The sequence below is a fragment of the Centroberyx affinis genome, unplaced genomic scaffold (genome assembly GCF_046629955.1).
Source record: "Centroberyx affinis isolate AG114_WGS23_722 - 3 ecotype Tasmania unplaced genomic scaffold, CSIRO-AGI_Caff_v1 ptg007520l_1, whole genome shotgun sequence".
Taxonomy (NCBI): Eukaryota; Metazoa; Chordata; class Actinopteri; order Beryciformes; family Berycidae; genus Centroberyx; species Centroberyx affinis.
The window spans coordinates 21,121-46,597 of NW_027283793.1; the positions used below are offsets into that span (position 1 = coordinate 21,121).

General features: G+C 45.6%; 1 protein-coding gene across 1 annotated transcript; it reads right to left on the minus strand.

Moving 5' to 3' along the window:
• On the minus strand, window positions 1-25,456 carry trappc12 (trafficking protein particle complex subunit 12). Its single transcript, XM_071513795.1, has 12 exons — window positions 25,420-25,456; window positions 23,552-24,926; window positions 21,785-21,901; window positions 11,616-11,729; window positions 10,920-11,058; window positions 6,671-6,783; window positions 6,056-6,128; window positions 4,485-4,558; window positions 3,532-3,630; window positions 2,990-3,093; window positions 2,268-2,355; window positions 1-1,241 (listed from the first exon to the last, which is right to left on the minus strand). The coding sequence occupies exons 2-12, from the start codon at window positions 24,914-24,916 to the stop codon at window positions 999-1,001; spliced, it is 2,529 nt and encodes an 842-aa protein (XP_071369896.1). The 5' UTR covers window positions 24,917-24,926; window positions 25,420-25,456; the 3' UTR covers window positions 1-998.
• Between the last annotated feature and the right edge of the window lie 21 nt (window positions 25,457-25,477).

A 25,477-nucleotide genomic window follows, 5' to 3' on the forward strand; every position in this document is an offset into this window, starting at 1 on the left:
TTGATTTAAAATAACAGTTTTATTTAGGATAAAACAAAATTGCTTTTTTTTTCATATCCAGAACAACATAGTAAGATTAAATGAATTATGATCAACACAACTTGTAAACAGTGATAATTACATAGATCCAATAGGATAAACCAATAAAAGATTTAATGAGGAAATCATTTTGATACAATAATTTTTTTACAATAATTTCCCTACTTCGATATGTACAATTTTGGACTGCTAATATTTTACATTCCTTTTGTTTAGTGGATACGGTACGCTCCGAGGCTTTCTTCTCTTCCTGTATGAGGTAATCAAAGATCTAACATAACATGGATAGTGAAAATGAGTGGTCTGCCTCGGGTTAATCCAGTAATAATGACTGCTCAGAGCAAGGGAGGAAGAAGTGTTATAACAGGGCCTCTGAAGGAGATCACAAGTCTTAAAGTGAATGTTGCAGAACATTAGAACAGTGAGTTGGAGTTCAGGATAATGCCCATTCAGTCACGCTAAGTCTCACCTTATTAACCCGCAACTCAATCAAAATTCAACCACTACAAGTCTGTAGTGCAACATAGGTGGGTGGAAATCTCTTCCAACCTTATGCTTACTTGATTTTGTGATTCCTCTGTAGTGGTGTGACTGTTATTTCTTTCATGACATTTTACCAGTAATTAACATAAGTAATGTAGATCGAATTTGTAGATCGACATGAAGAGAAATTCGTGCCTGGGCTTGGTTTCCCAAAATCATATTGTAACGAGGAAAACCTCTGTTGATGGATTGACTATCAACATGCTTTGGGGAAACCAAGCCTGGCACTAAAACATCCCCCATTCTCGCATTACACTCCTCCATCTCTACATCTTTCTTTTCCTCTGTGGATTCTACTGTTGGGGGTCTTACTCCCTGTAACAAGGAGGGGAAGCGCAGTAGTGTGCGTGTTGTTACTTATTCTTTAGCATTGCTTAGCTTTCTCGCAGTTCTTTTCCCGTCAGTCCTCTTGCCTGCTAGACCAGTTTGAGGCACTGCGTGTTGAAGCTGTCCCCCTCCCGGCAGGCCACGGCCTCCAGCAGCGCCTGCTTTTTCTGGGTGCTGCGGGACGACTCCAGCTCGTACATGGTGGTCAGGTTGAAGAGGACGCTCTCGTGGAGGTAGAGCGCCGGGTCCTGCTGCACCAGGCCCTCCAGCTGGCCCAGGGACTCCTTCAGCCGGCCCAGGTAGAGCAGGCACACCGCCGCGTTGTTGTTGGCCTGGAGTGGACATACATGTGGATCAATCGGACTGTCACCACCTTGAAGTGCATGTAACGCAATACGACATAAGACAATCAAACCAACACCACTGCTGGTCCCATTCATACCTTTTGGTGAAACGACACTTCATAGCATTTGCCTTATTTAGTTTGCCTTACTGTACAACTGTACTGCGTAAAGAATCTCACTTGATTGCTAGGCTTTTGCTAGGTGGTTGCTAGGGTGTCACTAGTGGTTGCTAGGGTGCTAGGGAACAAAGAGAATCCAAGGAAAAAAGAATTGTGTTTCCAAAATTTACAGTCACCGAGTTACGATCATTTAAAATGTAACCGGTTGCTGTAGCGCCCCCAATTGGCGAAATGACACCATATTTTAGAGGTTGGCTGAGACATGATACATTCACAATTGTACCAAATTTGGATGGGATAGCATAATGCGTTCATGAGTTATACCAATTTTTGAAAACATAGGCCCCGCCCACAACATTTGACCAAAATTTGGAAGCCAATAACATCAGAATGGTACGGAATATCAAAAAACAAATCGGCACATTTATGCAGGACAGTCCAGATGTGCTGTATATCAAATTTGGTGAAGATTGGACAAAATATGTAGGAGGAGTAGCGAAAAAACAGTTTTGGAAAAAATTCAAAATGGTGGAAAATCTAGTTAGGTGGAAATGGGAGTGGCCTATATGTTTAGATGTGTAATGACCCAAGGAAAAAATAATTTTGATTCTACACGCTATGGTTCAAAAGTTATGGACTAATAATAATATTTAAGATATTTTAATACTTTTTAAGGCCTTAAATTCTGATAATTTAATTCAGGACAGATACAATACAGGACAGAGATCCGGTTCTCTTTTGTGGAAGTTCTAGGTTGTGATCAGCTCACGTTTTCCACAAGCTAACCATGAGCAGAGCTTACCAATAGCAGGACTTAAGGTCTTTATCTTTTAACCCTGCTGCAGAGTAAATGGCATGAGTGAAGGTGTGTCACAGTGGATGTGGTGGCACTCACCACCGGGTTTTTCGGGTCAATTTTCAAGACCTCGGCGAAGGACGTGTGTGCTTCGGCGTAGTTGTTCTGACTGAGGTAGACGAAGGCCCTGGAACACACAGACAGTACAAACTAACATAAATACACGTACACACACTACTACTACTACTACTACTAAAAGTGCCCTCCTTTAAACACTACTGTAACTATGGTCTGTATTCTGTTTTTGTTCTCATTTTCATTATTCTTGCCCTTTTGTATTTCATCGCTTTTTCTTCTTTATGTATTGCTCATTTTTTTTTATTGCTCCCATTTTTATCTTGTAAACCACTTTGTAACTCTGTTTTGATAAGTACAATAATAGCCATAATAATCAATTTCTCTTGGGTTTTACACGCAAGCTGCTTTCTAACTAAAACAAACAAAAATACAGTGTAAAAATGCTAATTATAACATGACTATGATCAAGTCAATCAGCTGCCTGTCTGAAGTGAGCATGAACGCAGGTCTTGCTGCTCCTCATCCCTGCAGGCCGGGGATACAGAGGTGTGACCTCCTGTGCTAAATCACACGCCGGGAGGAAGCGCCGACCTGGCAAAAGGCCCCGGAGGAACCACCGCTAACGTGGTGCGAAAAATAATAAACCTGAAGAACAAGCCTACACACTTTATGGAGGCGCTAAATGCACAGCACAGATGGACACACACACACACACACACACACACACACACACACACACACACCTGTTCATCAGCACGTATGTGGTGTGACCGGGCTGGCTCCCCTCGGCCTGGCAGGCTTTCTCCACGTCCTGGAAGTACCTCTCTGCTGTTTTAATGTCGCCGATCTGTCCGGGAACAACAGCAACACTTTAACCGCTGTGTGCTGTGTGTGTGTGTGTGTGCGTGTAAAGGTGTGTGTGTATAATTTTAAACGGGAGAAGCACGATTAGATTAGGCTAGATTCGATTAGATGAAACTTTAATGATCCCTGTGGGGAAAATGAGTCACTGCAGCAGCGAAGAATAGGTGTGAAAACCCAACAAATTGAGAGTTATACAGATAAAATAATTACAACATCAAAACATTGAGGATAATATAACATAATAATATGCTTTAAATATATGTAATTCTTTGTATCACTAATGATGTAATTCGTACAAGCATAATAAGAGGCTTGTGTGATTTTGCTCTTTATAGAAATACAGTAAATATAAATTACTAGAGAGTTTAGCAGCATGGGAAAGTGTGTGTGTGTGTGTGTGTGTGTGTGTGTGTGTGTGTACCTGCAGGAAGATGCGTCCTATTCCGCTGAGCAGCTGCACTCTCTGCTGGGGTTCGTACTGGATGATGGAGTGATAGGTCTCGACGGCCAGAACATAGTCCTGGGGAGAGAGAAAGAGAGAGTGAGTGAGAGATTAAAGAGGTAAACAGATTAAAGAGGGATATGAGAGTGAACGATAGGGGGCAAGAGAGGTAAAGGTAGAAGTTAAGAGAGGCAGAAGGCAAATGAGGTAAAGCGGGAAACTTGGAGATATATTGTGGAACAGGTAAGGGGGAGGAGGAGGTAGAGAGAGATGGAGGGGCGAGGGAGGTAAAGCAGAGTAGGAGTTGTAGCGTAAAGAGAGAGAGAGAGAGAGAAAGTGAGCATTAATCAAGCATATGGAGTATTAGCGGGGCGATGTGACCCTCGTCCCACCTCCAAGCTGCCCTGCTACACATTGCTCACATGGTGACTGGACTGCTGAGTGGGGCATGGGAGAGAGGTCAGTGTGTGTGTGTCAGTGAGGGTGTGTATCTGCGTGAGCTTGGTAAGAGATGATGCTTATTTAGGCTACATGTGGAGATGTGGATTGCAGAGAGTATATATCAGGGCTGGTACAGCATACAGAATGTGTGTATTTGCGTGTGTGTGTGTGTGCATGTGCATGTATAAATCCAGACTGTCACCAGTAGATGGCACTGCGGTTCTCTCTATAGTCTGGCCCAAATCCACACCCCATCCTCCCTCTCTCTCCCTCTCCCTCTCTCTCTCTCACTGACCAAGAATCCAATTAGTGGTCAGTCTGTGGGGATTTCACTGTGAATCCTCCACCAGCCTGGCATCAGAGATCTCTGAGAGTCACACACACACACACACACACACAAAGATGCAACGACGCATGCAGACACACTCGCTCGAGCCACGCGCACCAACAGTCACACACGCACACACACACACACACACACACACGCCTACCTTCATCAGCAGCAGACAGTTGGCCATGGAGTACATGACCCGGCTGAGACGAGACCTCCACAGCTGCAGGGACGCTGTAAACACACGGGGACAAAAAACGACAGACAGGGTTGACAACGATATTACACAATATCAGGAGAAGCGGATTAACACGTTCATATCTATCGCTCCGCCTCCTGTGACTGCACCCTTTCTCCCAGTCCTCCATCCATCACTTCATCCCTCCATCCATCCCTCCACTCCCTTCCCCCCATCGCACCTCCCCTCTCCTCCCTCCCTCCCTCCTCCACACCGGGGTTTATTTTAAGGAGAGGAGGTGAGGAGACACTGCGGCACACTACGCTTTCCTCTTTCTCTCAGACAGAGTGCGCCCTGTGGAAGAAGCTAGTGTGCAGGCCTATTAGTATTCATCACTGCACACGTGTGTCTCTGTGTGTGTGTGTGCGTGTGTGTGTGTTGGGAAGAAGAGCTAATCACTCAGTAGGGGTCTGATGTGTGAAGGCAAGGCTCTGTGTTATTGACTTGACTGTCTGCGTGGGCAGAGAGAGGGAGAGAGAGAGAGCGCGAGAGAGAGAGCGAGAGAGAGAGGGGAGACAGAGACAGAGGGCACAGCTATTACATTGCTTTTAGAAGAGGAGCGAAACTGGCAGAATTGGCACACCCTCACACGTACGAAACCCAACACACACACACACACACCGCAGATTCATACACACATCACCCTGCCAATTTACCCAATTACAGCGAGCTTTTTGGTACGCTTAGCTCGGCTTCAGCAATTGATTTCTTGCTCACCGCCCCGAATCAGCTGCTTAAATGGCCTCTAGTCCCTCTGCAACATTTTGGAACCAACATGCAGCCTTTGAAAAAGTTCTGACTCGAAATGAGCGGACATGAGCGCTGCGTATCACCGTGGAACACCGCATTAAGATCTATCCCTGCGCTGAGGAAGTTTGGCATCTGCTCTGAACTTTGGAGGAGGAGAGGATATGAGAGGATAGAGAAGAGAAGAGAAGAGAAGAGAAGAGAAGAGAAGAGAAGAGAAGAGAAGAGAAGAGAAGCGAGGTCAATTTGAGTCCAGTCAAGTTGGGTGAAGGACTGCGAGTGTCTAAGTAAAACCTGGTGAATTTCAGATTAAGGCGCATGCCTATTTCCCCACAACACTTGCAGATCTGAGTGGATTGGATAGGATTGATCTGTATTGATCTGCTTGGCGTGAAGGGCTGGAGGGACCGTTTGATATTCAGCACAAGTACGGAGGCAGTGAGGTGCTAAACACTTTTAGAGCACCGCATCGGTGTGTTTGTGCCTCTGAGTGTGTGTGTATCTGTGTGTATGTGTGCCTGCCCAAGGTATGCTGCAGTCCTGCACCAGGTGTGCCTTTGCTTCAGTGCTTTTGTGTGTGTGTGTGTGTGTGTGTGTGTGTGTGTTATCCACTGGGGCCCATGACCTCACTCTCCTCCCACAGTGTGATGCAGTCTGGGACTGGGGCCAGGTCTGTAGTCACGTTTGTGTGTATGGGTGTGGGCGTGTGTGTGTGTGTGTGTCTGTGTGTGTGTGTGTGCACTTACCTTGTCTGTTCTCCTGTGTCTGGGTGATCATGCTACCGTCCTCAGCCAAGCCCTGCTCCAAGTTGTCTAGAATCTGTTTAACGAACAGACGAAAATGTGAAAATTCAGGGGGGTGAACCATTTCACTAGCAGCACCTGATTGAATGTACTATGTTTTTTATTAACTTAAAGCCATTTTGATCTAAAGGCTTATGCTTGAAAATAGTTTTTTAAACAAATATAAGTAGTGAAGTTGAAGCATATGTATAAATTTCTTTTCAAAGCCTTTGCCTTTCCATCAAGGCAAAAACTTTAAAGGATCTAAAATATAAGACAGTTTTGACACTTTTTTGGTTACTGCATAATTCCAGTTGTGTTATTTCATAGTTTTGATGTCTTTACTATTCTAAAATGTAAAACACTTTTGACTGGTAGTGTATGTGAGAGAGAGAAAGAAAGATATCTCTATGAGAATACACATACCCAACAACCAAGTATTCATCCATATATGACTGGTGGGCATAAGGATCTGTATGCCTAATGTGCTGGCAGGCATGTGGTTTTCTGTTGAGTGTGTTCATGTGTGCATATCTGTATGTTCATTCAGAGTATGTGTGTGTGTGTGTGTGTACTGACAGCATGACAGACGGTTTTGAGGCTGTGCAGGCGGTCCAGAGCCTCCTGGGGCTTGGCCAGGTACTGGGGAAGCTCGGCGTGCAGCAGCCGCATGGAGAATGGTACCATGGAGCCTAGTAGGGAGGAATGGAGGGATGGAAGGAATAGAGGGAGGGAGGGAGGAGAACGGGGGTAGATGAAGGAAGCGGGGGGGGGGGGATGGATCGGAGAGGAAAACGAGAGACAGAGGGAGGAGATGGGTGAGGGAGAGGAAAAGGGAGAATAAGAAAGAGGGTGGGTTGGGGAGGATATAGCAAGAGAGAGAGAAAAAAAGAGAGCGGGGGGAGAGAGAGGGAGAGAGACAGACAGAGATGAGAATATAAACCCATCCACCCACACACAGACTGCACACAGCCCTGGAGGCAAGAACCTACAGATGGCATTGAGCTACGTATGGCTGCTTATTAAACCCTCTCATCTCTCTCTGTGCTACACAGCTCCATCACTCATTCCTCTGCCTCATCCCCCTCTCTCTCTCTCTCTCTCTCTCTCTCTCTCACACACACACACACATATATATACACACACACATCCCCAAGGAAGAGCCTATATCCAGGTGAGTCCCCAGGCTTTGATCAGGGTCTCTTTGATATTGTCATCAGATCCGTAGCTCAGCTAGCTGGACCATCTTGGCTGCTGCTTTGTGCTTCTGTCCGTCTATCTTTCTCTATACCTATCTCTCTGTCTATCTGTATGCCCCTTCTACCCACCCATCTTCAGCATAGACATTACTTTCTATTTCTATCTATTCTCTCCCGTTTTCCCCAACCCCACCTGGTTGTCTCTCAGCCCATGTCCATATTTCTCGTCTTCCTGCTGACCTGGCCATCTATTTCTAAACTTAATTCTTCAGTCTCTCAGGGTATTGGAAAGTTTCATCAACTTAAAATCAAGCCATTTAAAAACCGAACCTAAAAAAAATGTCATTCTAACTGGCATTATAAGACCCATTTTGCAACTGAAAATGAAAAAACCTGTAGACCTATCAATATAGGTCTGTGTGACTGGGCCAGTTTCTCACCTAAAAAAAATTAAGACCTCTCAAACTGATTTTAACATAATTTGAGACATTTCAAGTCTGTTTCAGGACCTGCAGCCACCCTGCTCTCTCTGCCTGCCTGTCTGTCCGTCTCTGCATATTTATTCATTCTGCTTGCCTGTCTGTCTGTCTGGCCGACATTAAACCAGTCGACTCTGAGGTTGTGCGCAGCACAAGGGCAGACGTTGATCCTCTTTCATCCGGCTGGGAATAATAAGCAGGGGCCCCTTTTCAAAGGAGCCGGGACGCTATCAAAGCACGAGCCTAGTGTTTGACCACGAGTCCACGTTACTTAACCTGCGAGGATATGGATGCATCTCTTCCTAGTTTAATTTATTGATTCATACATGAAAGGCGCTAAAACTGAAAGTAAAGCAGGAAGATACAAAAAAGGACATGTGAGAAGGGCCAAAAGCCCACTTGTCGAGTGAGTGCATTTCTGAATAGAAGTTGCTTTTTAAGCCTCAACTTTTCACTTGGCAAACAAATTAATAACTGACAAACATTGATTCCTTTTCAAGCACTCAGTCAATCCTAATTCTTTGGAGGGCGATACGTGGGCAGCCCTCTCTTAAGGCGTGCGATCATGGATAATAGATAGTCGATGGGCGCGTTGGGCCGGAGACTTCTGATGCCAGGCTACGAAACTCGTGCCAGTTTGTCTGCGAGCACCTAGGAGGGCACAAAGCATTTAATATTGAGCAATGGAAATTCAATCGGTGCTCGCTTTAGAAGGCTGCGCGGTGTAGCTTCAAGTGTGTGTGTGTTTTTGTGTGTGCGCGTGTGTATGTGTGCAGCTGTGTCTCTGCTACTGCCTTCACTGTGGTAGCCCGAGGGGCGAAGCAGATCCAAAGTAATGGGAATACATTAGAGAGCAATTCATGCATTGTAAAAAGAGGAAAAACAAAACCAAAGAACTGCTGGAGACAAGTAGAGTTGTTGGAGCTTCTCGACGATACTGTCTAATATCAAGCTCCTGAGGTGGCAGAAACTTTCCTTTGAATATTTAATAGGACAGCTGTGTGCGGCGGTGTGCTTGTGTATACGGAAAATGTAGGTAAAATGTAAAACCTTTTTGGAAGCCAGGCTAATAACACATTCAAAACTCCCAGATAAGAGCTTCATATCAGCCTTACTGCACATTCATGAATACAATTCAATCTTTATGCCATCTTTCCTCTGGAATTAATATAACATCTATGTTCTTTTGACATAGATGTGAAATGATGCGTGAATTAATATAGCAGGAACATCTAAATACAAATCCCCATGATCCATACTGATTGTAACTGATTTGAACTTTTCACTCCTCTTACTAGCCAATGTTTTGATACTGGCTAGTTATTGTGTCCTAGATGGCCAAAACAACTTAGCAACTAATACTAACATAAAATTACTTGCTTTGGCCATTTCTATTAGTTTTGGGATACTGTACAGCAGTTAGCTGGCTAGCATTATTATAGCTAACAACTAGCAGCATTGCAGAGCTAAATATTGGATATACTGTAGCTACAGTGCTAACTTGCTTATTTAATGTGCTAGAGTACCAGCTGGGCAAGTTACTGCAGCAACTGTAACTAAGATGAACTGAATAAGATAAGATGACATTTTAAAAGATCCCTGTGGGGAAATTGGGTCGTTGGAGCAGCAAATATTAAAAGGAAACAGCAAAGAAAAATAGAATATAAATAACAATTGAGCAAATGAGGGATAAATAAACATAGGTAACTGACAATTTCAACACTGGAATGTATTAAGAAAGTGGAGTGGAGTGTGCCCCATGTGAAACAAAGATTTTGATGATAAAAGGGGGATATAGCTTAAAACTTACTACTATGAAACTTGATGAAGCTGCTATGAAGCTGCACTCACTTTGCTGCTTTGTTGTTTTGCCTTGCAGTTGCTTCATGTTATGGCAAAGAGGCTTTGTCTTTCTTTCTCTGTCTGTGGGCGTTCCAAAACCAAATAAATACTGCATCTATAAACATAAAACTGCTTTGCTAGACCAATATTGTTGCTACAAAATAAATTCGTGTAGAAATCTGAAGGAAGAGGCTGATGTTTTTTGCATTTAAAATTGACTGACCTCACAGGGTATTATCCATTTGTACAGTGTTGCACACTCACAGGAAGTTAAAATACAAAAGCAAAAAGTTGTTCTACATCCCTGTTACACTGCTATATACAGTTGAGGTCAAAAGTTTACATACACTTGTAAGGGACATGTATATTATGGCAGTATTGGGATTTCAATTATTTCTGCATAACTCAATCTTTGTTTCATCTGACCACAAAACTCTCCTCCAGAAGGTTTTTTGTTTGTCCATGTGATCAGCAACAAACTTGAGCTTTAAGGTGCTGATTTTGGAGCAGGGGCTTCTGTCTTGCACAGTAGCCTCTCAGCCCATGGCGATGTAGAACTCGCTTGACTGTGCACAGTGACACCTGTGTTCCAGCAGCTTCTAAATCATGGCAGACCTGTTTTTTGGTGATTCTTGGATTACATCTGACCATCCGGACCAATTTTCTCTCAGCAGAGGGTGACAGTTTGGGTTTTCTTCCAGACCATGGCAAAGAGACCCAGTACTTTGTACTTATGAACAATTGTTTGCACTGATGATCTTGGGACCTGAAGTTGCTTTGAGATGGCCCCAAGTGACATTCCTGACTTGTGTAAATCTATTATGCGCTTTCTCAGATCTGTAGGCTACTGAACTCTTTGGACTTTCCCATTGTGATGTTTGTGGCTCAGTCTAATGTGTGCAGTCAAACAAGCCCTGTTTATACAGGAACAAAGAAGTTACCAGCTGTAGTCAATCACAATCACTAACAAGTTAAGAGGCAATCTCATGAAGTAAAATGACATTTTAGAACTTTCTACGCCACCAAATTTATAATATAGGTTGCTGTATGTATATTTTTAACCGATCAGATTTTGTCATATTTTCAGAAGACCCACAACAAATGAAAGAAACCAAACTTGTGTTTCCCAATCATTCTGTCACAGAAAAAGAACAGTTGCAGAATTCATTGAAATCCCCCAACTGCCATGCCATACATGCCCCTTACAAGTGTATGTAAACTTTCGACCTCAACTGTAAGGTCAATAGTGTGGACCCTGAAGGTTGGAGGATGTGGTAGTGTTACTACAAGTTGAGTGTGTGTGCGTACCTCTCCTCCCGGGGTAAACAGCAGGATAGTATTCGTAGTAGAGGTCTGGTTGGTCCAGGTTGCCAAAGGGCTCTATCTCCAGCTCAGCATTTTGGAAGAGGTTTAGCTTGGTCAGCAGGGCCAGCCGCACAAACCACAGCTGGAAAACACACGCACACACACACACACACACACACACACACTTTTGTTAGTGCATGTAACACTACACAAGTACAAGTAAAAGTAAAGTACAAAAGCAATATATAACAAAAAGTTTAACAGCCCTAATACATAGAGATAGAGAGAGAGAGAGAGACAGACAGAGAGATCATGCGTATCTTCCAATCTCCTCTGGTCACAGCTGTTGCTCTCCCTGGGTAGTACTGCCCTCTGCCTGTCATCTAGAGAATGTGTGTGTGTGTGTGTGTGTGTGTGTGTGTGTGTGTGTGTGTGTGTGTGTGTGTGTGTGTGTGTGTGTGTGTGTGTGTGTGTGTGTGTGTGTGTGTGTGTGTGTGTGTGTGTGTCAGCTCGCTCGCTTCCTTTTGACTCTAATGTATGCAGGCATCCCTTGGCTTCAACTCTCTCTCTCTCTCTCTCTCTCTCTCTCTCTCTTTGTGTCTCACACACACACACTATACAGAAAGATGGAGAGAGAGAGAGAGATGGACAGATAGATAGAAGGATGTATGGATATGTGGATAGCCATTGGTGTCCTACCTGCAGTGAGTCGGTGGTGTGGGAGGTTAGCTGGCCGCTCTTGCCGTATCCCTGGCCGTGGGCTGTCAGCAGCCGGCCTGTCAGATCCACCGCAGCCCGCCAATTCTTACTGCTCTGGAGGGAGGAAGAGAGAACAATGTAAGAAAAAACCCCACAATTAAACAATATTTTAGGGCATCTGTGTGCACACAGGCCACTCCACAAAATACAAAATGATACAGCCTATACACACAGTTTTATGACTGATCTACAAAAAAAACAACAAGAAAGACAAACTTGAAAGCAGACCTGGGGCGAAAATACATGAATGTGGTTCAAGGACTTTCAATTGGTTGAACCCGATTTGTCTTGTTAGAGATTAAAAACAGCCTCAAGGATTCAGAATGTATTGAACTAAAATTTCTGTTTGATGAGGAACACTTTCTGCAGAATGCTAGTCTCATGTGCTCTCGCCGGGTCACTACAGGTTTCTACAGCTTAAAGTTAAGACCTTTTAAAGATCTTTTTAATGGCAATTTGAATCAAATTTAAGGACAGTTTCAACCCCAGAAAAAGACTGAAGAGTAAAACCTGTATAAAAGTGTACGCAACCAGGGAAATTTCTCACTAGAAAAGTATTGCACTGAGAAAAAGCAACATTTTTAAGACCTCTGAAAGAGTATTTAAGAATCAAAAGCAAGGTCGGATCCTACATTATAAGGCCTTGAATTTAGATAATGGCACAGACATTGTGATGCAAATATTAACAGACAGCTTAGATGCAAAATAAGGGGATGTGCCTTCTCTATACTGAGCAACATACATTACGGTGTCAACTCCGAGCAGGTAATAATGAGCTGTCTAAGCCTGTGAAACAAAGGATGTTACACATGAGGCAGGTGTGTGTGTGTGTGTGTGTGTGTGTGAATGTGAATGTGCATTTGAGAGCGTGTATACTGGTGTGTATAACAGCCAGGCATTCAGGCTGGAGGACAAAGTGCCCACGCACACAAACGCGAATGGACGAGCGAGACACACACACACACACACACACACACGGACACACGCCTAGATATTAGCAGCATCTGCTTCCACAGGAGGTGGTACAATAGGTACGAGGGGGACAGAGGTGGGAGGGGGGTGTAGAGTCACCCCACCCCATCAACACACATGACAAGGTCGGCTCGCCGATTGGGTCCTAAGTGCTGTGCCATTCATCATAGCCAGGGAGCTAATTAGGCGAGAGAGGGAGCGAGAGAGGGAGGGAGCGAAAGAGAGAGAGAGGGCTACTCTCTTTCTAGTCATCTTTCTCTATCACGATGCTCATCGCCTGTTTCTCTCTCACTCTCTTCCTCATTCACCCCCTTTCCTTCCCCTCTTCCTTCCTTTCCTCTTTGCCCGCCCCCTCCTCATCTCCCCCCCTCCTTTCTCTCTCTCTCCCCAGGATTCTCCCACGCTCTCCCCTCCCTCCATCTCCACGTTCCCTCTTCTGCTCCCTCATTTCCTCTCCCCTCCTCTCTCCCCGTTTTCTCTTTCCCCTCCCTGCTTTCTTCTCCTTCCGACTCTGATATCTGCCTCTCCGCTTCCCCTCTGTCATTACTTCCTCCCTCCATCTCCCCTCCCTCTCTCCTTCATCTCAACCTCCTCTATCTCTCCTTCCCCCCTCCCTCCTCTCCTCTCCTCTCCAGTCCTGTGCCAGTAGCTGCGCTGCCTCTGAATCTTCATTAGGGGGGGAAATGAAGCCTAAAACGAGGAGGCAGCCTGGATGGCCAAAAGCAGCTGCAGCCACTCACACACACACACACACACACAGACACACACACAGACACACACACAACCTACAGTACGCTACAGTACACCACTGCCCTGCCACCGGGTATTAGAAGACAGGTGTGTGTGTGTGTGTGTGTGTGTGTGTGTGTGTGTGTGTGTGTGTGTGTGTGTGTGTGTGTGTGTGTGTGTGTGTGTGTGTGACGGGATGGGATGTGGGGAGAGCAGGGGAAATGAGAGCACAGCGAGCCAGCAGTGGTGTACAGTAGCTGCATTCCTACACACACACACACACACACCGAGATAGGATAGGGCACAGATGGATAAGGGGTTTCAACAGTGGATAAGCAGGATATGGGAGATGGGAGAAATCTGGCCCACAAGTAGTGAATGAGTGCAGAGGACAGAGTTGGGCATAGTGGATGGAAGGAAAAAAACAAACTCTAGGCCAAGAGAGTTGGATGGAGAAAAAAAGAATCAGTGGGGAGCAGAGAGAAGAGGAGGAGATGAGGAGAAGAGAGCGGAGGGCCAAGGGAGCTGCAGTGAGGCACTGCAAGGAGCCAAACCGGTGAAAAAAAAAAAAGAAAACCCACAGAGCTGTACAACCGAACTTCAGCTCAGGCCTTATGTAACGATGCAGTATCGCTGCTATGCATAGCTTTACGGTTCGATATTATCTTACACTGGCCTATAATTTAAAATCCTGAACCACACCATTCCATTATGGTACGTAAACATCACAGACATAAAATGCGAGACGTGATTCGAGTAGGCTGCAGGCAGGCTTTGTGGTTAGAGAGGCGAGCTTCTGTGACTGGAAGGTCACAGGTTTAGTCTCCATGAAAGCCGGCATCAGACTGCGGTTCGAGCGTCCTTGAGCAAGGCAATGAAGAGCCTCTCTCTGCTCCAAGGCCGTCTCAAATGGCTGAACCTGAGCTGAACCCTCTGCTGAAAAACGTATTGTGTGCGTCTCAAAGACTTGTCTCCAGTTGTAAGCCTACATTATGCCGACCACTCTTCCTACACCAACCATATGGTCTATTCTATGGGTTGAATTGCACCAGGTCTACTTTAAAGGTTCAGCATGGCACCCCCTGTTGAAAGACCACTGCCCAACTACAGGCTTTTTCCCATTCCATTAACTGGGTTTAAGATACATTTTCTCTCATTTATTGTCTGAGCTTTTCAAACCAGGGCTGACAGTATGTGACAGCTAAACTTGTTTTACATGTCCTTTGAGACTGTAATTTTTTTTTTGTAACATTTGTAATGTTTGCTCAAATTGCAGCAAAACAGACATTTCAGTTATGACGGGCTTATTATTATGAAGCTTATTTTCCTGGTTTTTCAGACTTTATGCAAATATACCCAAAATTTATACGGTAGAAAAAAAGTCCAGATGTTCAATGAGAAACGAGTGAGTTTTATGATAGCTTGCCTTGAGTGCTACCTTGGCATACAAACCACCCTCTCGTTACCCAGGTTTGAATGATTTCAATTAACACCAAGGAGGTGGTGGGAGGAGAGAAAAAAGAAAAACAATTGGCTGATATATGGGATGGTGATTAATAATTTAGCTCGGCTCAAATGACTCTGCAATAAGGCATAATCAGATCCCCCCAAATCAAATGAGGAGGCATTACCATGGTGATTTATTACCAGTGATATTAAATGAGGAATTGAGCATAGAGGCTTGGCAAAGTGTGTGTTGGGATTGTTAATTCTCTAGCTAGATGGTGGGGAAGGGCTATTTTCTTTGTTTTTTTGGCCTCTTTTTTGAGGACAGTGGGCAGTATACCTACCTTTGTTCCTGGCAGAACTGAGAAAACAGACAAAAGAAAGAAAAAAGAAAGACAGGAAAGAAGAGGGGGCAGGTTGTCAACAAAGCATAGGGCCACAGCGCTGTACTTAGACGGTTCCCCAGGTAAGCGCTCAAATCCACTCATCCACTGGGGCGGCCCAAAATAACTATTTTCTGAGACATTTTTCAAGGGGACACAGTGAGAGGCAATCTGTACACCTACACTTTGACAAATGACCAAGATGTGGGTAGATGACAGGTAAGCCAGAGTCAGTCTGATCATGGACATCCACCTACAAAGGTCTTGAATCTGAAGACAGCGCATGCCTTGGGTGTAGCAGAAAAAGATAAAGTCGATAGTAATTAACAAGCCTGACTTCAATAGCATTACAATGTTTTACACACACTCCTACATAAACACACCCACCCAGACACAGACGTGCCATACACACATGTGCACACACTCTCTCCGCATGTCCTCTCTCTTCCCCCCTCTCTCCCTCTCACATAGACACACACACAAACACACACATAATTAGTCTCGTCGCGAGTTTAAAAGGGGTGAGGCTTCTTAATTGTGTTGAAGATCGCAAGTTCAGTGTGCCTTTCCTTTGGTGAGTTAAGAAAAAAAAACCTGCATAACAAAGCTTGGCGAACAAACGAACGCCCACTGCCGGTTCTCTCGCGAGACCCGAAGCCTCCAGGCAAATCAGACTTAAAAAGACTTTGTCATCCCGCCTTTGGTTAACACAGGGAGCTCCTGTGCCACTTCAATTAAGCCCCAGCATTTTGGATTACACAGAGGGGGTGGGAAAAAAACCCCCAAACATTAGCGATATGCAAACTGCGCACGCTGGTCGTGGAAACAGTGGCTAACTTTGCTTTGATGCCTCTGTAGTCGCTCCTTTGTGTCTACAGACACTTGAACCGAGAGAGAGAAATGTTGCCCCCAAGCTGGAGGATGGCCTCCTTGGCTACTACGCTGATAAGAACTTCACACAGTGGCCATTTTGTGTCCCGCAGGCGATCACTGGACTCTTCAAATAGAAACCGCTGGGCATTGAGAGACACCGAGACACAAAATTGCATAATTTACTACGAGAAGATGCTGTACTAGCTCATGGCCTGTGAGAGAACTCTACATAACACTCCCTAAGATGGTTCAATGCCACTTCCAAGTTCTGAGTGACGCTCCTCTGGGTAATATCAACCACTGATTGACTAGTGGGCTACTGGATAGCTTTTGATGCCATGGTTGTCAACAATAACAACATTTCCCATTTCCCCCAAGCTCTGAGAGTGCTGCTGAAGACAGTTTATGAAAGAAGTTCTGTATCAGGCCTTGTTTACACCCAGCACACTAACTTATCCCAGTATCGCAAGAGCAAATGTTGGCATTGACCGATTTGGGACGGTTAGTGATGCAAATCCAAGAGGCGGTGATCTTTAAGCACCTAGACCTACTCCTTTACTGTAGGTTTGGACAGCATGCCTGCTGCCTACACAAACAGAGCAAGGTGAAAACGACCAACACTTGGGCTCAGACATGCCCTTCACCGCTCCGAAAGCTGACGGTGCATTACCCGGACCTCGGCTCGCAACTGTAACTGGTGGTGGAAATGACAGCCATGTAAAAAGGTTACGATAATGACAAGTAAAGGTTACGGCAATGATATCAAAGCGCGACGCAGCGGCCAGGTCGTTGCGATGATTATGAGGGTGTGTCTGTCTGTCTGACCCAGCCAAGGTGGGTCTCTCTCACACACACGCACGCACACACACAGACACACACACACACACACACACACACACGCTACAAACCTGGCCCCAAGCCCAGACGGCATCACACTGTGGGAGGAGAGAGAGGTTACAGTCTCCGGTGGGCAGCACAGAGGGAAGGGAGAGAAAGATGGGGGAGGGAGAGAGAGATAGAGATGAAGGAGGAGGGAAAGAAAGAGAGAGGAAGAGAGGAGGGGGGTCGGCGGCTAATGAGAGAGACAGATGAGGCCGGCCCTGGGTGGTGCTGAGCCAGAGACCGGCCCGAGTGCTGACCACACCACTGCAGGGACAGGAGAGGAGACAGAGGAGAGAGAGGTCACCAGGAAAACAAAGGCAGGAGGAGCGGGGAGGCCAGGGACACCCACCCAAACCCAGTTCAGATGGCGTTCAACCCACAGTAGTGCTGTCACCATAGCCAACATTTAGATACTACTGCTAAAGATTGAATCCAATATTGAATTTTTAGAAATGTTCAACACTTTCTTCAAATTCCATTTCAATGTCTGTATGTGTGGATGGCACTTGTATTGGAATAGTTAAAAGAAGAAGAAGGAGGAGAAGGAGAAGGAGAAGAAGAAGAAGAAGAAGAAATCCCTAAACTGGTTGACAAAATTGCTCTGATCATATAACATCACATGAGAACTGTGGGCATGCACACAGTCACATGACCAGTTCCCCCATACATGTATTCAGAAGATTTCTCCAGATACATTTCAGCTAATAGTGTACTTGACCAACATGTACAGTACGTGCTATAACAAATCTTAAGTGTGTGTGTGTGTGCGTGTGTGTGTGCAATGCCAGCTCTCCTACACAGATTGAATGATGCTCACTCGCTGGTGGATATCCAAACACCGGATAACCATGAAGGGAGAGAGAGAGAGTGAGAGAGAGACAGGGAGACGAAGAGAGAGAGAGAGAGGAAATGCAGCCTCTTGTGTTTTGAAGTGTTATTTCCTCCTCTCTGTTGCTGGCTTCCCATGTCCCTCCACCTTTCCTCTTATCATCCTCCTCCCATCCTCACAGAGAACCCTTCTATGTGTATGTGAGTACGGTATATATACTCTGTTCTGTGCGCATGTGGACAGTGTGCGTGTTTGCACTGTATAAACTCTGTTCTGTGTGTTTCAGTGCTTCGGAGTTTCTACAGGGTGTGTGTGTGTATGTGTGTGTTTGTGGTGGAGTGTACGCAGTATGCATGGATGTGTATTTGTGTACTCTGTGCGCGTGCGTGTGTGTGTGTGTGTGTGTGTGTGTGTGTGTGTGAACAGACAGAGGGAATGTGTGGTGGCAGTGGGTGCAGTCACACTCTGGCTCTGCAGCATGACTCATTCTGCCAGCTCACAGCAGTGCTCCACAACACACACACACACACACACACACACACACACAATAATGCCACACGGTAGAATAAAGCTCTATAGTGTAACCACTAGCTTCAGTACACACACATCCAAGCGAAAGGAATACGTAAAGGATAACTGCAGCTGACAACAGAGACAGATGGTGGCACGGAGTGTGTCAAAAACATGTGAAACACATACATGTAAACCCCCAACATGTAAATGCATACGCACACACAGGGAGGACGACACACACACAAACGCACACGTGTATCAGGAAAGAGATCAGCCATTTGTCTCATATTCTATGCGATCGATCAGATGTATTGACCAGCACCAAGGCGACTGGCAGCAGCAGGCTAGAGTTCTGATGGCCACAAGCCCACTGACATTTCCACTTCTGTGTGTGTATGTGTGTGTGTGTGTGTGTGTGTGTGTGTCTCCCTTTCATTTTCTCAGTTTTAACCTCCCCCCCTTGTCTAGCAAGCAACACCACCTAAAAGAGCTTTGATCTACAAGTTTGAGAGGGAATTTCCTGATTTATTGGTTAGTAAGTCATTTGAATGCAGTAAGCAGGCAGATGGTGTCTGATCCATTCCTCAGGGGGGCGACTTAGTGAGTGATATCAGCAAAGCCGTCACATGGGGGGGCGCTCCGATCAGGACCGAACCGAGCCCCTCATTAGCGACTAAGATTTGTCGGCGCCATTGTGGGGCTGCATGGTGACGCAGCGAGTTGAGAGGCCGTCCTTCAACCGGAGGACCCGGGTTCAAGCCCCCATGTCGGCAATCATCTGCCCTGCTCAAGTGTCCTTGAACAAGACACTGAATCCCTACCAGCTCCAGGGACGCTGCTCTGTAGCGGACCCTGACCTCTGACCTCCCTGTGGAGGAGAGGTGAGGGAAGTGAATTTCCCTTCAGGGATCTATAAAGTATGACATCCCAGGTTTTTTTCTGGTTTAAAAAGGGGCTTTGGCAGTGCCTCTGTGGTGAGCGCTGGATGACATCATATACTAATTTGCATATATGCGGCATGAGCCGTACCAATTTCAGGGTCCCTGCACCATTCATCAAGCCAAACCTAAGACTTTTCAAGACCTTTTTAATGTCATTTAGAATGTAATATAAGACCAATTTCACCACTGAAATGAATGTGAAAATGAAAACACAACAAAAAAAAAAAAAAAAATTTTGTCCTATAAGAGTATGGGGTCTGCATGATTGGGCTGATATATCACTAAAAGAGCAGTGCACCAACGAACTGCAGCATCTTTAAAGACCTGTAAAACTAAACTGAAGGTTTAAAAACTGCATTTAATACTATTCAAGGTCTTTTGAGGTCTTGAGTATAGGTAATCAAATTCAAGACACTTTAACTTAACTTTCTTAGGACCTGCAGACACCCTGAATGTGTTGCCAAATGCTTTGGGATTCAACACATTTACATTTTTTCCCCATGACCCCAAAAAAGTAGCTAGATTTGTCACTAGTCACCTTTGAGAAATAAAGTCAGAAAAGTCGCTACATCTGTTGACAAAGTCACCAAGTTAGCAACAATTGCTATATAGTAAAGCAAACAGTACAGTCAAAATCTCACCTATTCAGCCAAAGAGAGTATGTCTACTACTACTACTACTACTACTACTACTACTACTACTACTACTAGAGAATTACCAACTTGTGTTATTAATGTGCGCCCTCTAATGGTGGGATGGCTAGCATGCGCAAAAAGTCAAATGATTGAAAGTGATGTTTTTATTCCAGTGTGTTTTTCAGTTCCTGTTTGCTTTTTCACTTTGGCACTAAGCAGCCACACATTCCCCATGCAAGAAAACTCCTCCATTGTTACAGCAGCGCCAAAGATTGTCTTGTCTCCATCTCTCTCTCCTACAACATTGCTTTCCTTGGTTTTTTTTTTGGCGAGCCAAAAAGGCCTGCCTTTTTGGCTCGCCATCTCCCCCCACCTCTCTCTCCTTTCCTTCGACTCTCACTCCAGGGAGCCACCCACACCAATTGGCAGATAGCGTATGGTCCTCTGACACACGTCCATGCACACACACACACACACACACGCGAGGTGGTATTTTCAGCCTGCAGTCAACTGGACTATGTAGTGTAAGAGAAAGTATGTGTGTGTGTGTGTGTGGCCCTGTATACTGCTGTCCAGCTCCAGCAGAGCCTCTTCCTCAGTGTGTGTGTGTGTGTGTGTGTGTGTGTGTACACCGAGTCCAGAAGGCCCTTGAAATATGCACAGCGCTCCCATGCATAATACATGGGCACAGCAGGAGAAAAGAACTTGTGAGCCGAGTGGATCTCCACCTCTCCATCTCCCCACCCCTCCCCTCCCTTCCTCTCTTCCCTCCTCCTCTCCACTTTTCCCCTCTCCATCACACCGTCTGCTGCCGGTGCATATGTTTTAAATAACAACTCTCTCTCAGGGTCATTTGTGGGTCAGATATTATGATGGAGGATGCGGGGTGCACAGGTAGATAGATAGATGGCAGCGGGAAGGGGAATGAGGTGAGACCGCACGGTCACAAAGCAGATACACACATTTTTATGCTTGACGGAGGAACAGGAGAGCAAGGTAATGTGAAGAGATGGGAGACGAATGATTCTGTGTTTTCAGTCAGCTGCGGCCTGACCACCCAGCAGTTTCGGCGGATTCTCTGACTAAGTAGGCCAGCTGTCAAAAGGTCAGCCGATTTACAGAAACCTCAGGCCGTCAAGTTGTTGCAACTTACTAATGTTTTGTCATTTAACTAAAGAGGGGAAGGTAACGTCCTCAGAAGCCTCCTGCCGTACTGTACACGCACACAAAGAAATAAAAGTCATTAACTCAGAAGCAGGTGAAGCTGCTTATAGCTGTTATGCTCCCAATTGTTGAAACAGCCTGCCAGAGGAGTTGAGATGTGACCCAACTGTGACCTCTTTTAAAAGCAGGTTTAAATTTTTTTCCACTAAAGCGTTTAGTTTTAGCCTAGTGCATATGAGTGTGTGTGTGTGTGTGTGTGTGTGTGTGCGGGCATGTGTGTGTGCTCTCTTTCTGGGGGGAGGGCTCTCTCTGTGATATATGCATCTGTGTATTTTCTCTATATGATATGCATTTGTATTGTGGGATTATGTGAAGCACACCAAGTTTCTTTGTGTATAAAAAGTAGAGTTTGACATGACTTAAACATGCTTGGAAGCTATTTCCACTGAATGCTGATGCAAAGGCAAAATAAATGAAGATAACTGAGCATTGGGCTCAAAGTTTACTGGAGATGAAAAAAAGAAAAAAAAGAAAAAAAAAAAGCTCTACAGACAAAAAAGTCATCCCAAGTCAACACATGCCAAGTATGCCAATTATGGAGAACATATGGCACCGACTCCTTTTTTATTTTAATGTGGAATATTTTCATTTTACAGTGGATGATGGACTGTGTGGACTTAAGACTCAAATACACAAACATAAAAGAAGTACATGCACACAAAAAGTATAGTGGCTGACTTACGATGAGCTGCTTGAGGCCTACGAAGGACTGCTCTACAGAGTTGGCGGTGAGGACCTGTCGCTTCATGGCTGCCTGCTCTCCCAGGAAACGCACCATCAGGTCTTTCACAGCATCGCCCTGCAGCAACACACACACACACACACACACACACACACACACACACACACACGGCCATTCAGCACAATGCGAAAGGACACTTTGATCCACAGTGCCTTACAGTACCATAAGTGCATACCAGCTGTGACTTATCCGGTGAGCTACACAGAACGAATGGGGGTCAATGACGGTCAATCCTGTTTGTCACCATGAGTGGCTGCGTGAGTAGGAATTATTATCACACATTGTTTCGCCTGACAAGTGGTGAAAACTGTGGCCTGCAATGTAACATCCAAACAACAAACTCAATAAAGTGAGCAGGGTTCTAACCAACAAAAACAGATTCCAAAAGAAAAAAGTGTTATCCTTGATCCAGCCTTCAAGTGGGTTTAATTGGTTCGCTGGAAATCGGCTCTTAGCGGGCGAAAGCACCAGGGTGAAGGGAAAAACCTTGATTTTTATTCAGGCCATCAATATTATTCAATCAAAAGATTCAAACACATTCAGATAATGAATAAAATCTGAGCTAGGAGGTAGACGCGCACTAGATTCCTTCGGCTGAATAACAACATTGATGTTTAATCAGTGTTGTTATTCTGGCTAGATGTTAGTGCTGAGGGTGCTCAGAGAATGTTTATGAGGAAAACCACATGATGTGGGACCAGGGAGCCAGGAAGGGGGTGTGTGTGTTTGAAGACAAGTTTCAACGCAGTGGGTAATGTTGCAGTAATGTTGCAGTAGTGACCAGACCGGTAAAAGCACAAATTAGTGGGTTAATCACTTCGGATGTAATTGTCCTAATTCAGATGGATTATATACATTTGATCCTACTTGGGGTTTTATGTTTTACTGTGTCAGTTAAATAATATAATGGTTCAAATTAATGGTTCAAATGGTCGAGCAGTATCCTATAATTCACTGTCATCCAAGCCAGCTGAGCTGAGGATTAGCTCTCATGTTACTACAATACTTCTGACTGGTGGAGTGCTGCAGGAACAAACAACAGAATCTGCATCTCTTTCTAATATGTAACAGTAGTTGAGACCCTGGCCTCTAATTAGCGCTAGGCAATATGGACAAAATTATTATCATGGTAAACAATATCGGTATTGAATGATATTTACTATGTAAAATATATATGTATATTCATTGCATTTGGTCATTGCATTGAACTGCATTGTAATAAATAAATAAAGTAAGATAAAACTGTAATTTTCAAATAATATTCCCCAATTTGTTTCAAATCTCATTTCGTGAGAGATCGTAATTAATTTAAATATTTGCTCTTTGTCATTATTCAGACAACACATGTGTGTATGACGTTAACTAAATATCATATTTTTTTAAATTGTATTCTTATTTTCTTCGATACACCGATCGATCAATTGACTAAGCTAATTGTTTCAGCACTAGATATATTTTTCCTGAAAGACGATAAATGATAATATTGAATTATTGCCCAGCCCTACTTCTAATATTGTGTTGTGGCTTAACAGAGCACAAATCTCATGCATTCACATGCATTAGTTGAAAAATCCAGCCACAAAATCCTTTTGTATTGTAAATGACAGGAGAAATTGCACTCTGTTCCAACAAGGCTGACTTTCTGTAGATACAGGGTTTTTTGTAAGACACACAGTTAGCATTCTACTGCCAAGGCGCTCGTCCTACCTGCAGGTTGTCGAACTTGAGGCCGGGCATGGTCAGTCTGTTGGTCTCTATGTAGACTGGGCTGTACTGCTGGGTGGCCACAGAGATCAGCACCTTCCTGGTCTCTTCGGACGGCAGCCAGGCATCGTGGCGCCGATCCACCTCGCTCAGGCTCAGCGCCGTGGCGAACGGGTCATCGCTGCCCGAGAAAACGGCCTGCAGCTGGTTGAAGGGCTGCGGCTGAGCGGCCGGGGCCGAGGCCACAGCAGGGGGCGCTTGGGGTGCCGGGGCTCGGGTCGGGGCTGGGGCCGATTGGGGCGGAGGAGGCTGGGCCTTGGGAGTGGCTTCGGCGGGGGCGGGGCCAAAAAAGGAGCTGGGAGTGGGAGCGCCGGAGTCTAGAGGCCCTCCAGGGGTGGAGAGGGAGGAGGAGGTGGAGGAGAGCTGGCGTTCAGGGGTTGGGGCTATGGGTGCGGGGCCGGGGCCGGGGGCGGGAGGAGTCTCAGCGTTGGGGTTGGAAACAGAGATGAAGGAGGAGGGGGTGGTGAAGGAATCGAAGAAGTCGGAGGCCGGATTGACCTGCCCGCTGTCGGTGAAGAACTTGCTGAGGCTGGGGCTGGGCTGGCACACGAGGGGAGGGGTCAGCTTGCTGGGGGTCCCTGCCTCGTCGTGTCCCCCGCCGCTCCCCATGCTGAAGCTGGGGGACTTGATGAGGGTGGGCTGGAAGCCGTCGGGCACCAGGGATTTAGGCTGGGTGCCCTGGCTGAATATGGTGCACACTGGCACGGGCTCGTCTTTAGGGCTAGTCCCCTTGGCACCCTGCGGCGCTGGTTCCACACTTACAAGATGAGATGGGCTCGGTGTGTCGCCTTGAGGTGCAGCTGAAATAGAGACTGTGATTTGCTCATTTGCGTCTCTCCGCTCCTCTGCGTCCTCCTCTTCCTCCTGCTCAGAACTTTCCTTCTCCTGCCCCTCCACTGACACTTTGATCTCAGTTGCATTCTGTCCAATTTCAGATTTTCCCTCCTTGTCAGCTGAGTCCTCTCCTGCATCCTCCTCCTCTTCTCCTCCCTCCAGCAAGGAGTCAATGGGAGCCACGTCGTCTTCTTCACTGTTGTTAGGCGAGTCAGAAATCATGACACTCTCCATCATCTGGTCGTTGAGCTTGTCCAGCAGGCTCTCCGAGGGCGTGGCACTGCTGTCCTCCTGGGGGGTGACAAACTCTCCCCCCAGGTCGATGCTGTCTTCCTGGAGAAGGACACAGTCTGTGGAGGGGGGCAGGCTGGAGGCCAGCTCTGGAGGGGCTGGAGCTGGGGTTTCCTTGGTTACATCCTCCACTGTGATGTCCAGGGTGACTGGCCGCTGGGCAGGAGCCTCGCCACTATCCATCTCACTGCTCCTGCCAATACAATAAAGCAATACATGGCATCATTAGTCTTTCAATATACGACTAACGCAGACTTAAGTGTACAATTACCATTATTCTGCGTGTCGAGGGACCCTACAACATCTTTTTGGCTCGCTTCCTGTCACTCTAAACTAACGTTCACCGTTATTTCAGCAGTATGAGCTATCTAGAGTAAGAGGGTGGTTTCGTCATCTCCCAGTCTTATTCGTGCTGTCAGCCTCGTCACTGAGGCAGCCGTCACCTGGGATATTGGACGATTGCTATCGATTTGGTACTAGCTATCTTGCTAACGCCAGGTCAGCTGGTTAGCTAACGTAAGCTCATGGCTAAGCAGCTTGCTGAAAATATCAAATACATCATGCTTCCTTGATAACTATCCGCAGATAAACAAACATGGAATATACCACCGCGCTATCCATACCACTTTGCAATTACAGACTATAAGAATACAATTTTATAGCACAAAAACGTAATGTTTTCTTACCCTCACTTGAGACTGACAGCTAGAACTATAGTGCGCGTGCGCGGTTCTACCAGGAAGC

Coding starts and splice junctions, on each gene's coding strand:
- trappc12 (XM_071513795.1), bottom strand. CDS start 24,916: ATGGATAGTGGCGAGGCTCCTGCCCAGCGGCCAGTCACCCTGGACATC. Junction 4,559..6,055: donor GACACAGGAGAACAGACAAG/GTAAGTGCACAC, acceptor GTGTGTTTACAG/CGTCCCTGCAGCTGTGGAGG. Junction 1,242..2,267: donor TTGACCCGAAAAACCCGGTG/GTGAGTGCCACC, acceptor TGTCCACTCCAG/GCCAACAACAACGCGGCGGT.